Source organism: Notamacropus eugenii, chromosome 2 (genome assembly GCF_028372415.1).
Source record: "Notamacropus eugenii isolate mMacEug1 chromosome 2, mMacEug1.pri_v2, whole genome shotgun sequence".
Classification (NCBI taxonomy): domain Eukaryota; kingdom Metazoa; phylum Chordata; class Mammalia; order Diprotodontia; family Macropodidae; genus Notamacropus; species Notamacropus eugenii.
Window position 1 is genome coordinate 42,981,090 of NC_092873.1, and position 16,039 is coordinate 42,997,128.

Here is a 16,039-nt window from a genome sequence, read left to right on the forward strand (position 1 = left end):
AATTCTCCTTTTCTTCCAGAACCATTATGAGCTCTAAAACCTTTTGTAAAACATAGCCAAGGAGAAAACCATGAGAGATTTTTTTAAAAATCACTAGGTAGAAAGAAAGATACAAAAAACCATTGGTCAAACTAGATAGCAGATGGCAAAAAGTGGGGTGGTGGTTAACACCTCACATTATATATTACAAAAAGCTCTAACTACATTTAGAAAAATGATCTAAATACTTAAAATGACAATGGAAGAAAAGGAAGAGGCATTTCTCTCAACTGCGGAGAGGAAAAATAATTTAAGAAATAGAAAATAAATAGAAACAAAAACTAATGAATTTTGTTCAATAAGGAAAGACTTTGCATGATAAAAAATAATATCTCTAATAGAAAACATGTCATAAACATATCAGAAAACTTCTGACATCGAGAATTTGTAAGGAATTAATATTGCTAAGATCTATTCCTCAGAGGAGAAAAGGACATACGTAGGACACTATACACACACATGTGTATATGACAAATATGGAAAATATGGGAATACAGGAAATCACTTTCACCATAAAGTGATAAAAAAAACCTAAAATATACATTGGCTACAACAATATAATAACTAAACAAATAAAAAAATCCAGAAGGCAAGGCAGCTTAATAAATATACACAGAGCTTCAGACGGAGACAAAAAGTATGTTGTTATGAATTTTTTAATTCAGAATTAACTTTTGAAATTCTATATGTTAAAATGTATATGATAGTTGGTCTTTTCTATGTGATCAAGAGATTGTTCCTTGGTATTGGTTATGAATTCTGTTTGTAGTAAAACCAATCTGTTACTAACACTGTCAATTCTGTCTCCTTTTTCATCTGTGGCCCTCTCCCTGACTCCTCCCAGGCCCTCACATCCATCATCTGGACCAGTGGCCTCTAGGCTCTTTTCTCTTGCCACCCATCTTGAGCATAACTTGCTATGACACAGATCTGAACATGTCACACTCCCCTTCCTCTTCCTGTCATGGGCTGGTTCCCCCCAGATCCTCCATTTTAAAGTAAGTCCCCCAGTGAGCCGTGTCTCTTCACGACATTACAGCAACCTCCTCACCCTGCAGGTTCACTTTGCCCCTGGACTTCCCACACTGGGCAGATGCTCTCACGTTCCCACCCCTGGCGCCTTCCCACAATGGGCTGCTTCTTCCCAGAACCTCCATGTTAAGGAAAGCACTGGCCAGCTATGGCTTCCCTCCCTTCTGTTCCCATGCAGGTAACTTCTCTTCAGCCCGTTTTCCGCATCCCTCATTAAAATGGAAGTTCCCTGAGTCTCTCTTTTGGCTTGTATTTACCTTCTCATGGCTCTGTTTGTTGACTTGACTTTGTAAAAACCTTCAGAGCGTGTTGGGTGGGGGAGAGGGGGTGTTGGGGGATAGAAACATGGGACCATAGATCTAGTAGTGGACAGGGGTGCCTTAGAGATTATACAGTCCACCCTCATCATTTTACAGATGAGGAAACTGAGGTACAGAGAAGTCAAATAACAGGCAGCAGGGCCAATGGTAACATAGGTAGTTATGTCCAAGGCAGGAGTTGAATCTAGGTCCTCTTTTTCCAGAGTCTATTTTTTCCAGTGTCCCATAATACCTTTCTCTCCAAGCTTAAATAGAAACTTCTCATTAGGCATTTAGGAGCTTAACAATTAACAAAATAACAGCCTCCTTTTTAGCCTTCTATTGTATCACTCCCTTCTCCACAGAGAGGATATGGCTGTTCACACTGTTTAGAGCAGTAGTAAGTCACCAACTACAATCCTTCAGGTAAGGTGGAGAACCATCGACCCTGCAACTGGGCTCTAAGGACCTCTAGGCCTTACTATTGGCCCCGCTGCTTTGCCCTTTAGGCTCCTAGACACTGTCATCTGACCTGCTGCGCACCCTAAGGACCCCTGACCTCACCCCACTGATGCACTTTTAGGACCCATCTCTAGTACCTCAGGATTGGAGTGTGACCTCCTTGAAGGTAGAGGTAACTTTCTTTTATCTCTGTACCCTAGCATTTAGCTCAGTGCTTGGAACACACTGTCTAATAAATGCTTTTTCATTCATTCATTCATTCATTCATTCATTCATCCATTCATACACCGTAAATCTCAGAGAAGTTATACCACTTGCTGTTCCTCAGACGCAGCATACAGGCTCCAGATTCGGTGCATTTGCACCAGATGCCTACCATGTTTGAATTACAGTCTCATCACTGCCTTTCAGAATTCTCTTTCTTCAAGACTCAGTTCAGATGGGCACCATTTCTTCTCTGAAGCCTTCCTTAATATCTTCTCAAAATTTCCCATCTTTGTCCTCTCACTCTGTTTCCTGAAATATTTATCTATATTTGTGCCACATTCCCCATTAGAATATAATGGATTGCTTTGATGTTGCCTTGGTATTATCAGCATGGTACCTTCCACATATTATATATTTAATAAATATTTGACTGACATCACAGAGAAAGGCAGAAATAAAGAAAAAGAGAGAGAAGAAAAAAGGAGGAAGAGGAGAGAGAGATGGAAGAAGAGAGGAGAGACAGAGAAGGGGACAAAGAAAAAGAGAGGAGAGAGACAGAGATTCTTTCCTGTATGCCATTAGATGATGGAAGCCAAAGACATCTTATTAGAAGGACTCTATGCAACAATATATCCTTCCTTCAGATACCACAAAGAGAAGTTCAGGTCAAAGGAGAGGAATAGTAAGGGTCAGATTTGTTTCAGGTGCCTTGGAGCCCCAGCCCCAGCACAGTGGCAGAATCATTCGTGGCCATTAATGTGGGAGAGTTACAATTAACTGCCATGTTCTGGTTTTGTTGATTCTAAAGTTGATTTTAAACTGAAGATTTGGACACAGAGGGCACGGAAGATGGAGTAAAGAGAAAATGACAACGTATGTCTGGCAGACCGGCAGTCAGGCCTGGGCCACAACTCTACCTGGGCTCTTTCTGCCACTTGGGCATTTTTCTACTGATTCCAACCAGGAAATCCGAGGTTCGTTCCTCATACTTTTGGGATTCCTGGCTTTCTCTGTGTCATTTCTCATGTGTGATGTCAGATACACTGTCAGCAGTTGAAAAGGCACCAATCTCAGGGTACAGAGATGCTGGTAACCCTGTATCACAGAGGATTTGAAGTGAGATTTTCGAGACCCTCTTTTAGGCCACAGCTGCATAGGGCAGTGGAGGGACGAAAGGTGTAGGAACCTAAGGCCAGGTTCTAATATATGCTGATTTGGTGATTCACTGGCCATATGCCCATTAGCATGGCCTAAAAAGTGAGAGATTTGATCAAGGTGATCTCTTCATGTCCTTTCAGCTCCACCGTTCTTTGAACATAACAATCACTCACATTTATACTTTAACGCTGTAATCAATGACTTTGTCATCTCCTTGATATGGGTCCTCCGTCTAGCAATGCACATGGCACCCAATCCTCTCCTACCTCCCATAAATATGCCACAGGGGATTCACCCACATGATGGAGACTTTCCCCTTAATCTCTCCACCTTGCATGGGTACTGCTGGAGGACTTGGGCTGTGTGCTTGTTTCTTATCCTTTGCTCTGATGGCATGCCTGGGTCCCCTTCCGTTCCTGCTCATACACACCTCAGATGATGTCCATTATAGTACTTCTCCTATGCATTTCTTTGTTAGCAATACAGGCATTACTAATTAGTTACTACTGGGCTATTAAAACTTAAAACTGCCTCAGGACATCAAGACACCCTGTATGTTATAAGCTACTCAAAGCCACCATGCTCCTCTCCACTGAACCTTGGGAAACCAGTGCCTTTCGTTCTTTGGCAACAGTGGTACTCAGTGAATTATGGCCAGATAGAATCCCTGGCCTGAGATTACAATGACAGGCCTTTGCTTCAGGGGCATGCCATCAAAAGTACCAAGCGTTTTCCCAAGACTATCTGGCCTGCTCTCCTACTCCTCCTCAATCTTGGATCCAGGACATCACCTGTACAGTATAAACCAGATGTGACAACCCCGTACATGGCCCACAATACTGCCAAGGGCAGCCTGAACCAGATTAAAATACAGTTGGGAAGTATTTAACAAAAGAATACTATATTATCACATTATATTATGAAAACATATATATTGTAGTAACAGAAATACATATAAAATATATGAAAATATAAAACAGAATATTGTGTTTTAAAACCAAGCCAATACGTGGCTTTCAGGATCCTTCCATGCTATGTAAATGTTAGCTATTATTGTTCTTCTTATTATAATATCTGCCAAAACTATGCCTTTGTTGTAGTTGCTCAGTCATTCAGTCACATCCAGCTCTGTGACCCTGTGGATGACATTGTCCATAGGGTTTTCTTGGCAAAGATACTGGAGTGGTTTGCCATTTCCTTTTCCAGTGGATTAAGACAAACTGGGTAAAATGACTTGCCCAAGGTCGCACAGCTAGTCAGTGTCTGAGGCTGGATTTAAACTCAGGTCTTCCTGACTCCAGGCCCAATGTTCTATGCACTGTGGGTCACCTAGGTGCCCAAACCAAACTCTACTGCCTTCATTTTAATTCCATGCACTAAACGTACAGAAATCTGATATTTTATATGAATATAAGGTTTATTACCAAGCTTGTAAAATTGAATTCTTTCGTATCATTGGATTACCACAGGTTAGAGCACTGTTTGGCTACTGGTGCACAGTACCTTTTAAGGAAATTTTCATGACAGCTGCAATCTTAAGAAGAAATTCGAGTTTGGAACAGAGAAGTCAGGGAAAATAAAAGCTGAAGAAAGTACTTTGCTGGGTAGAAATGTCCACCTGGCTTTTTATTCTTCATCAAAAGATCATTAGGAGTAGGAGACCAGTAGGAGATAACATCCTGTATAAAAGGCTTCCTGTGTTTTATAAGTGTCAAGTCAAATTGATTTCTAAGGCCTAACCATAAACCTTGTTGGAGTGGTAATGAATTGTACACCTTCGAAATGCAGCTTTTTGCAAAATAGTATCATTTTACAACCTTTTTAGTTATTATTTAGTTATTATTATTATATTCTTTTTTTATTATTATTTTTATTATTATTAATATTCTTTTATTATTATTATTATTAGATTCTCAGGTCAATCTGACATGACAGATATGAAATAGGATTTATAACCAAAGGAAAATTCATATAAAAATCACAAGTACTAGACAGGAATTTAACTGCATATTTTTCAAAGGAATATTGAACGGAGCCGGGAAGATGCTATGTTCATACAATAAGCACTTATTGAATGAATGAATAAATGAGATGTTAGTAAGTCCACACACTAAGTTTAACTGGTTGCTACTTGCCTCTGGAAGTCTCCCAGTCCTAAATTCCATCTGCAGAATCTTAGTATGGGAGGTGTCTTGGAGGTCCCCCAGGCTGCCCTCTGCCCCAATGCAGGAATGCCATTGGTAGCCTTTCTGACAAAAGTCCAGGCCTTTCTGGAGCATCTCCCTTCACTGGTAGTTGACTAGTTCATAAGACAGTCCACTACTGGACAGCTCCAGATGCCAGACGGTTGTCAGAAAGCTCCTTCTATGGAGCCAGAATTGACCTATCTGCAGCTTCTAGACACAGATTCTAATTCTGCCCTCCAGAATGAGGAACAGGAAGTTGAACCCCCAGCAGGTGAAAGTCCTTCAAACACCAGTACCATTCTAATTCAACTACCAATTTTACCATAGTATCTAATTTGCATCCAAGCTGTCCTCAGATACTTGCTAGCCATCTGACCTTGGGCAAGTCACTTAACTTCTGTTTGCCTCAGTTTCCTTAACAGTAAAATGGAGGTGATAATAATAGCAATGACCTCTCCGGATTGTTGTGAGGCCCAAATGAGATATTTGTAAAGTGCTTAACACACAGCACCTGGGAGGGGCTACATAGTGATGATGATGACGATGGTGATGGGGATTACTACTACTACTATATATCCGAAGTTTTCCTCGGCATCTGGGTAGAGGAGAGAACAACAGATTACACCTATTCCCATACATTAACTGGCTAAAATTCAAGGGATTATCTTCAGATTTGAGAGCAAAACCAAATGGGGGAGCATTTTGGAGCAAGCCTCTGAACTCCATTTCATCTGACAGGCTCTGAAAGAAGCTGAATTGTTCTTAAATGAATCACACAGAACATAGACTTTCAGGCCTGGTGGAGACCTCTAGCAATGAGCCAGTCATAAGGTCACTGATTTGGAACTGGAAGGACCTTCAGATATGGTACAGACCAGAGGTTCTCAACCATTCTGTGTCCTAGAGCCCTTGGGCAATCTGGTAAAGCCTATGGATCCCTGCTTACAGACATGTCTTTAACAACTGAACGGAACGCAAAAACTTCAGCTAGAGGCTGGTGAAAATAAAGATGTCATCAAGTTCATGGGCTCCCTGAAATCTGTCCATCAACCCCCCAAGTTAAAAACCCTTGATCTAGAGCAATCCCTTCACTTAGAGAAAAAAGAACCAAAGTCCAGAGAAATTCAACCGTTTGTCACAAAGTCAGGCAAACAAACAAAAATGCCCACGAATGAGAACTAAGGATCAAGGCCTCCTGGTAGAGTCTAGTGTTGTATCCAAAGTAGTCACTCTTCATTTCTTAAAGGGACTGAAACAGCTAGGTATCATGGGGAAAGGACTACATAGAACACAAACAGAAATGTTTCATTTGAAAAGTAACTGACAGAAAACAAAACTGATAGGTAACATAGACAGATAACTGATAGATAACAAAATGAATAAAGATTTCACATGGACTTCAAAATCTGCCCAGTTTGCTGAAATGAAAAGGCTTTAACAGGACAATGCAATTTGAAATAACGCACATGAAGCAAGAGAGTGAACTTATTTGGTAACCAGCAACTTAATGAAGAGGCCGCATCATCCTAATTGGGTGATTTTTACACCACCTGATAACTAATTGTAATTGGATTGTGAAAATATTTACTAGGGATTCACCGACTGCTAATGCTCACTGTATTTGGTGTTCAGTCATGGCAATCGATATCTGACTCTTTGTGACCCTGGCTGGGGTTTTTTTGTCAAAGATACTGGAGTGGTTTGCCATTTCCTTCTCCAGCTCATTTTACAGATGAGAAAACTGAGGTAAAGGGGGTTAAGTGACTTGCCCATGGTCACACAGCTAGGAAGTGTCTGAGGCCACGTTTAAAATCAGGTCTTCCTAACTCCAGGCCTAATGCTCTCTCCACTGAGTCACCTAGGTGCCCCACCGGGCACTGTAACAGTTCAAATTTGAGGACTCTAATCATCCTACTAAATGGCACCACAGGGACACAGCATGGGGTTTGAAAGTGAAAGTGACTAATCTCTTATTATGCCTTCTCTGACCCAGGTGATTTGGTTTCATCTGAATTCTTGGGAATATGGGTTTGGATCTCATTTATTCCAGTCCAACCTGGGTCATCCCTGCTTTGAGCGATCCCTGAGAAGTCAAAGTGGTTTCAAGGCCATCCCAGAAGTTCAGATCTGGCTTGGTATAAACTGGGCTCAGCTAGATCCCAACCTTTCCCCACACAACCCTCTCTGACTTAGGGATGACTTCAGTCAAGGAGGTATCAGACCTCATGGGGCAAAATGGAGCTGGTCTCCTGATCCACTGTAGTTTAGAGCCATAACTCCAAGGCTAGACTGACAGGATTAAGTGGTGAGATACTATTCACTGCAGCACTAGCTTCCCTGCATTCATTACAAAGTCAGCTCTGGAAGAAAAATCGATTCTCAGATCACAAATTCAGCCTTGGTACAAAGGGACACTCTGCAAACCAATTACCCAGATAAGAGAGGAAGTGCCTGTATGTGCTTAACTCATTTCTTATCAAGTCATGAAGATACTGGTTAAGATTCATGATGTCTACAGCTGTTAAAATGGAAACAGTTTAGGGAAGGCTCAAAAATGATAAGGGGATACAAAAACCCCCCCAATATAACAGTCAACATATCATCTGCACAGCTCTACAGAGGCCTGGGTTCCTAAAAACCATTGAATCATCTAGGTCTGCTGAATCACCTGAGTCTGAGAAAGTCACAGGAATACTTCCAAAGCCAAGGCTAATGGTTTTTTCATGAGGTAGGACTGCTTACTTTAACAAGCAGAAAGGCAATCTGGGGTGGTCAGTCCTGGAAATGTTGGCTCTGGGGTAGCGTGACACAGATCACCAGATGAAACAAGGGCGGCTCACAATAAATCTGCCTGACAGAAGATTAACAAAGAGGAAGCACCAACTGAGAATGTGTATGATGACACAGCTGGCACATATGGATGATGGCAAGAAAGGACTGTCTTTTAGTGTGTACTCAACAAATGTGAGATCTCCTCCTGTCCCTACAAAAAAGACCACATTGAGAACACACGTTAGGCTCTCAAAAAAGATGGGGTAAAGGCATTTGTCATCAGTACTAAATATGGCATCAAAAGATCTGAGTCCAGATGTTGGTTCTCCTGCTTCCTAACTGCCACAGCCTTGTGAAAGCCGCTTTTGCTTTCAGGGCTCATTTTTCTGAAAATGCAGGGGCAGGGTGGTGGGGGATGATTAGACTAGATCAGGGGTGAGAGACCTGGGGCCTCAAAGCCATATTGACCCTCTAGGTCCTTGGGGGTGGCCTTTTGAGTCCAAGTTTTACAGAACAAATCCTTTTATTAAGGGAATTTATTCTGTGAAGTTTGGATTCAGTCAAAAAGCTGCACCCAAGGACCTCGAGGGCCACATGTGGCCTTGAGGCTGTAAGCTCCACACCCTTCCCACCACAAATTCTATGATGCTATGACCACAACTTTTGCAGAAGGCAATCTACCCTAAGTGTCCAAAATTACTGCTCCCTTCTTTCAATGTTGTATAATCAGTTATTACATTTTCTTTCCACTTCTAGTCCATAATTTTGTTCATTTGGCCCAAGAAGAGAAAAAATTTCTCCAGCTATGTGCACATAATAGAGTTTTATATCCTGACAGTCTTCTGGACAGTGTGGAATAATTAAAGAACTCTGGATTTGATATCAGATGACCTGGATTCAAAACCTGCCTGTTACTTCTCCCTGTGAAATGCTGAGCAAGTCCCTTAACCTCTGTGGGACTCATTTTTTGCCTCTTTAAGTTTAAGGAGATCAAGCAAGCTTATTTCCTTAATTTCTAAACCATATGATCCTGGGATCTGTCAAATGAGTGAGCTGAATTAAATGAAAGCTCCAGGTCCTTCCTATTCTATCACCCTGTTCTATTCTCTGTATTCAAATGACAGATAGGGGGCTATTTATGGAGAGAAAGACTCATAGACACACATTCCACACTGCACATAATTCAGCTTTGACAGTTCTTGAACATGGACTCTGTAAGATTCAGGATGTTTCTAATTATTTCAAGAATATTGAAATTTTTTTTAATTCTCAAAGTAAACTATTTTTTATGTATTTAAAATACAACACTGTACCTTGGTGGGGGTGGAGTGAGGTGGACAAGGATGACAGAATCAAACAATGGTCTGAATTACTGCTATAAGCAATCAAACCTTAATTGAATTTTATAACCTTCTCTGGAGGCTTTCTAGATAATAACAGATACTTATTGGCTAAGCAATGCTCTTGGGTAGGGTTAGTGCTCTGTAAACTCCATATTCCTGTTCATTCACTAGCCTTTTCAATAACCTTTTCATCCCTTCAATATTTTAATCAATTGAGTGCTGGCTGTTCAAGTTCACATCTACACCATGAGCAAATGGGTAGAAAGTATGCTCTCCTTAATGAAATCAGAAGCAGCACCCTTTGGGGAGGAAAGGGGAGAGAAGAGGTGGGGAGAAAAACAGAATTAGATAGCTAATAGTTTTGTCTGCACCAACCCTCTGGATTTAAGATCATACCATTCAAAAAGTCAAATAATGGAATACTACCATCTTCAAAGAATCAAAACCTAGAGTCACCTATAGGACAATGGAGATGTGTGTGGTGGATACAAAAAGGCCATGGAATACCAGCAATGGTGAGTTAGAGCCAAAAGAGCAGTAACACAGCATCGAGGCATGGATGACTGTACATGGAGCAAGTGCAAGGAATTAGGATGAGTGGCTCGTGCACAACACTGATAGCCAAGAAGTGTCCAAGGTCCAGAAGGGAGGCCCTCAGAAGATGAGGGGGTCTCCTTCGGAGACCTTTGGGAAAGCAGGGTCACAAGTCACACACACAGACTGAAAAGATGTGAACTGGCTGCAGCCTGTATCCCTGGAGGGAGATCCCACATCAAGAAAGGCCTAGATCCACTGATATATTGAATTGGTATATTATGCTAGCTCTACATACAAAAACCCTACCCTTAGTTAGATAGTGGACATTTTCTTTTCTATCTGGTGATCGGGGGGTATGACAAAGAACCCAAAGCCCCTGGAAATTCTCCTAGAAGAAAATTTTATTGGAAAGAGCAGACAAGGAAAAGCTCTTAGTCATTTTACCCGTGAATAAACAGGTTTTCTTGAAAATGGTTCTTCTACTTTTCCAAGATAGCTCCCTTTACCAATGTCCAATTAATGTTGTTGCTGCTTCTAAGCCTGTTTCCCATGTCCCCTTCTTTCTTTCCTACAAATTTTTCAAATAGTCTATCCCCCCTACCTCTACTTCCTCACTACTCACTCTCCTTAGAACCCCCAACATTCTATTAAAACTACTCTCTTAGAGATCACAAATAAGCAATGAACAGATCCAATAGCCATTTTTCAGTCGTCATCCTTCTCTGCACCTCTCTGCAGCACGTGCCATTGCTGATTCCTCCTCCTTGACTCCCATGACACTGTCTCAGCTACACTGGTTCTCTTCCTACATCCGCAGCTGAAACTTCTCAATCTTCTTTGCTAGTTCTTGTCTTTGACCTCTTTTCTCTCTCTCTCTCTCTCTCTCTCCCTCCCTCCCTCCCTCCCTCCCTCCCTCTCTCTCTCTCTCTCTCTCTCTCTCTCCATATATATATACTGTCTCCCTTGTGATATCACTTACTCCCATAGGGTCAACTTTCACCTCCATGTGGATAACACCCCAATCTTTATCTCCAGCCCTAACCTCTTTCCTGAGCCCCAGTCCCACAATCCCAAGTGCTTGCTGGATGACTTTTAGATACAAGTCACCCTGTTACCTAAGGCTTCAGACATGCTGAATTTGACTCACCATCTTTACCTTACTCCCTGATTCGGCCCCTCTCTCTGCATTCTCTTTCAGCTAACATCTCCGTCATTCTCTTCCTTCTCTGCCACCCTATATCCAGTCACATATTAATTCTTCCTCGTTGAGTATTTCTGAAACTCATCTCTTTCAATATAATTCAGCAAGCATTTATTGAGTGCCTATTTTATGCTAGAAACTATGTACTAGACAAAGACAAAAAACAAACAGTTCCTGCCCTTGAGGAAACTACAAAGTATACTCAGAGGAAAAATGTACAGAGATTATATACACAGTCTACATGAGTAAATAGAGAATAATTCCTGTGGGGAGAAGACTAACTATCAGGGAGACCAGAAGAGGCCTCCTGGAGGACACTGAGATGGACGCTGAAGGAAGCTGGGGTATCAACAAGGCAGAGGCAGGAGGGAGAGCATTCTAGGAATGCTCTGATGCCAAGGCATTGCAGAGAGAGAACAGGAGCCTGACTGCACCATATGGACAAAAGCGGGGGGTGGGAGCAGTTTGACCGGAATGTGGGATGGAGATAATAGGAAGTTAGAAGCCGAATCTGTGGTTTAGGCACATCCATGTGGCAGCCACATGGAGGAGTGAGCAAGAAGACAGGAGACCACCATAACACCGCCTCAACTCCATCATTCGCTCCCTCATTTTTCTTGTACAGCCCACAGATCCCTGCCACACTGATTCTCCCAAAGCTTTGGGAAGATCCCAGTTTTCTTCTTAGAACCCTTCTGACTCCGCATCACCTACGGGCTAAAGTCTAAACTCCTCAGCCTCAACCTAATACTCTGCTCCATGGTCTGGTCCCTACCCTACCTAAGGAGGAAATACTGAGTTGAAGGCAGTGTGATGGAACTGAGAGACACTGAGATAGGAAGACCTGGATTCCAATACTACCTAACACACTGATGGGGCAAACTACTTAACCTCTGGTCTTCAGAGAATAAGACTGCTGACCATGTCAGCCAAAGGAGCTAGGGGAGTTTTGCTTGGAAAAGGGAAGACTGGGGTAAAGGGAGGTAGAAGAGAGAGAGAAAGAGGTGGGGGAGGGAGGACATCACCACTGTCTTCAAATATCTGAAGAGCTGTCAAGGCCCAAGTTTCTTGGACAGAGTTGGCAGGGCCAACAGCAGTAGGTGAAAGTCACGGAAAATCTGTTACTCTCTGAAAGTGGAATGTGAAGAGGTCTTTAAGAGGAGGCTAAATGTGAGCGTATTCATTGATGGGAAAGGGGGCTCTCTGTTCAGGTAGATAATGTCTGTCTTTTCGAGCTCTGAGATTGTAAGATGCCATCTTCCCCTTGGTAGAGCTTTCCTCTTCCCAATCTCAAAAGGGAGGAATCAGCTGCTGCACTTTATTGTAGGTGCACAATAAACATAATGACCTGTTTTCCTTCTGCTTTCTGCATTTGAACAGGAACGTATTTCTCATTTCTGCAAGAGAAGCACAGATTCTATGTCCAGATACATGAAGATGAACAACTATAATGGGCAACAATAATCTCCTCCTATGCAGAAAACTTGCCCTCTGAGTACCCTGTGCTGAAAACCAAGCAGTGAGAGTTCGAGTTCTACTTTGTTAGGAAAATACAAAATGGTCTCAATTGCCCTAAAGGTGGTGTCTCTGGACAGGTAAATCTCTTCAGTCTGACAGTTATGACCTAGATCCACTCAAGTGATGATTTCTAACAATCAATGACCCAAAGCTAGACGTAAGCAGCCAGCTGTTCCTTTGAGATGATCAAACATTAGCAATCGATACTTCCTCTAGGGTTTCTGGCCATTTAAAAACTGAAACTTAGCAACTGCCAACCTTTTTCCCCAAGGACACTGAGAATGGCTACAGACAACACAGTGTGTATTTTTTAAAATGGTGTCTATTCTTAGGGACTCAACCTAGGGAAGCATAAGTCACCATACCTGATTATCTGAGCAAGTCAAGAACCTTCTGACGGTCACTTCATTAAGAAAGGAGGCAAAAGGTCATGAGGTTAAGAGGATTTCGATTCTAAGTAGCTTTTGCCAGTATAGAAAAGACCTCTAAAATCTGGGGCTGTCTTCTTAAAAAGGAATCCTCAAGTTTTTCAAAGAATCAATACCAGAGGATGCTGGATCTTTGAAGTAATCCTTCCAGAAAGACTTTATGGCATGGAGGAAAGGAACAGGACTGGAAGAGAAAAGACCTGGGTTCTAGTTCCAACTTGACCAAAGTATGTTGACTGGACTTCAGTTTCCTCCCCAGTGAGAAAAATGATTATTAATAACCAATGATTCGGAGAGATCTAGAATTTCCCCTTTTTTCTAAAGTACTGATTTTTAAAAGTTCAGTTTCTTGAAGGACATTGCTGATGAGATGGGACTAACTTTCTTGTTCAGACTCTACCCAGGTGGAGTAGCCATTGCGGTTTGCTCAGACTTGGGTGGGGTATAAATTCTTTGAATAGATTGCCCAAGGCTGGGGGAAACTGAGAAATGGATGATGTAATCAAAGTTCAGTTCCAGTCCATCAATGTAATATTCATTCTCTCACTAATTGTTAACTAATCAGGGTTAATTCCCACCCTGGGGACCACCTACTCTTTGAAGGGCATATAAACTGTGAGCTCACTGCCATGATTGTCTTTGGTCTAAGAGACCATCCTTTCTTAATAAACATGTTGATCTTATTAATAAAATTATTAAATTACTGAGAAATTACGTCTCTTGAACCTTTTTAATTACCTCACCAGTCAAAAAATAAATAAAGAATTGAACTAAATGATCTCTAAGGTTCTCTCCAGGTGTAAAAATTCTCATGATTCTATTGGTCTTAGTATTTTCTGGGTACCTTCTATATGTCAACACCAGACTATGTCTATTTTCTGATACTTTAACACTAAAGGACAATAACTAACAGCCTTAATTCACCAAAGTATTCAGATATGAATGAGATGAACAGAATGACCAATGAGGTGGTGGATAGGAGTGCCTTCTTTGGAGTTTTAGAAAGACTAGGGTTTAAATGCCCATCTGACTCTCACGAGCTGTGTCACCACAGGCAAATCGCTTGGTCTTTGATCTCTGGAGTCCTCATCTTTAAATGGAGCTAGCGCTGCTCCATGGTGCGGTACCTACTTCATTCTGCTGTTGCAAGAATCCAATGAGATAATGTATGTAAGACACTTTGTAAACCATTATTATTACTGTTCTTTGGAAAAATGACAGCTGGGCCTTTTAACAACGATGCCTGCCCCAACATAAAGGAATAATCAATAATATCCACCATGAGTAGTGATGGTAATAAGAGGCAGCACAGGAACTGTGATATGATTTTACCTACGTCATCTCATTGGATCCTCACCACAACCCTAAGAGCTAGATATGTGCTCCAGGTATTATTTGCCTAATTACTAATGATGAGGAAACCAAGGCCCAAAGATAGTTGCCCAAGGTCCCAAGGCTGTTAAGGGTCAGGGGGGATTCATAGTCAGGTTTTAGTGGATGCTTAGCTCTCAGATTCCCTTCCAGTCACTGGTTCCCAGGCCAGGAGGACCACTGTCACATTCTACTCACTTAGACAGAGAGACGCCCCCTGCCTTCCCAATCATCTCTTCATGGTGCAATACTGAGTAGTTCCATGGGATGTGGAGAAACTTTAAAAGAGTTCTCATCCACCGCTCAGGATGCAGGACAAGCTGTTCATAATGGACTAACATGCACCTTTTATACCCGACTTCCATACACTGGTTATACATGGTCTCTATGGCACGGTTCCACTTGGTTAAACAGTCCCTGTAGCTGTTAAGATCAAATCCAGCTATGGTGACTTTTCGGGAGATCATGGAATGTACGGATGCACGCCCATCTCGAACCATAAGAAGAAATTTGGCATTGGGGAATAACCTGGCCAGGTAAGTTAATGACTTCAGGGCAAAAGGGTCTTTGTTACACAGATAAGGGGCTGGCTCCCCATGCTTCACAATGATCTCTAGCAAGAAAGCCTGCATGGCAGAATCCAACACTTCATCGGTGACGCCAGCCTCGTCCAGCCGGATCTTCTCTTTGCTGGACCGGGACCACATCTGCTTGAGGGCCAGGATTCGAGGGATGACCCTGGTCTCCTCTCCACAACGGATGTCAGGGTGGGCATCCAGCATGGCCCGCATGAGCGTGGTCCCGCTCCGAGGCACACCCCCAATAAAGATTAAAGGCATGTCCTTGTGGTAGGTGACAGTCTTGTTGGCTTGTTGGCTCAAGCCAGTCCTGGTGGTGGCCTTGATGCTCTCCAGTCTGACTGGCTGACTACGCTCCTCTATTCGGTGATGACACTCCATGGCATGCTGCCCTAAGTAAAACACAGTCACGGAGCTGATCACCAGACACGCCAATAATAAATTCTGCTTTAGTTTTCCCACCATCTTGATGCTGTGATCACCTTACTCAATGGATCTTTTACTCAAAATGATTTTTAGATAACGTCCAGGCCATGGAGACTCTAATTTGTGAAGATGATCAACATCTGGCAAGAAAGAAATAGAGAAAAAAGAATTCAGTTTTACCACCCAGTTAAGAATCAGCATGCATCAATTAATCATCAATAAACACTTATTAATCACCAACTGTATGCCAGGCACTGTGCTAAGTCCTGGTCCATTTATCACCAGCATTATTTCAGGTGGGGAACTGAAACAGTGTTAAATGATGTGATATTCTTGGCTCCACATAAAATACACAAAGATAAACCTTTGTAAAAATAGAGTAACACACCACAATCAGAAGCTGTTTTCATGTGACAAATCAGGCACATACATGCACACAGACATGTGTGTATGTTGTATAGCTATGTGTGTACATAACATGT

The 16,039-nt window shown here is 42.1% G+C and overlaps 1 protein-coding gene across 8 annotated transcripts in view; it reads right to left on the reverse strand.

Moving 5' to 3' along the window:
* The window catches only part of TPST1 (tyrosylprotein sulfotransferase 1), a 129,977-nt gene that overhangs the window by 55,208 nt on the left and 58,730 nt on the right, over positions 1 to 16,039 (reverse strand). For all 8 annotated transcript variants that reach the window (XM_072640076.1, XM_072640072.1, XM_072640077.1 and 5 more), the window contains one exon: positions 14,752 to 15,697. In XM_072640076.1, coding sequence (XP_072496177.1) covers positions 14,752 to 15,596 — 845 coding nt within the window. In that variant the 5' untranslated portion in view covers positions 15,597 to 15,697. The remainder of the gene's footprint in view (positions 1 to 14,751; positions 15,698 to 16,039) is intronic.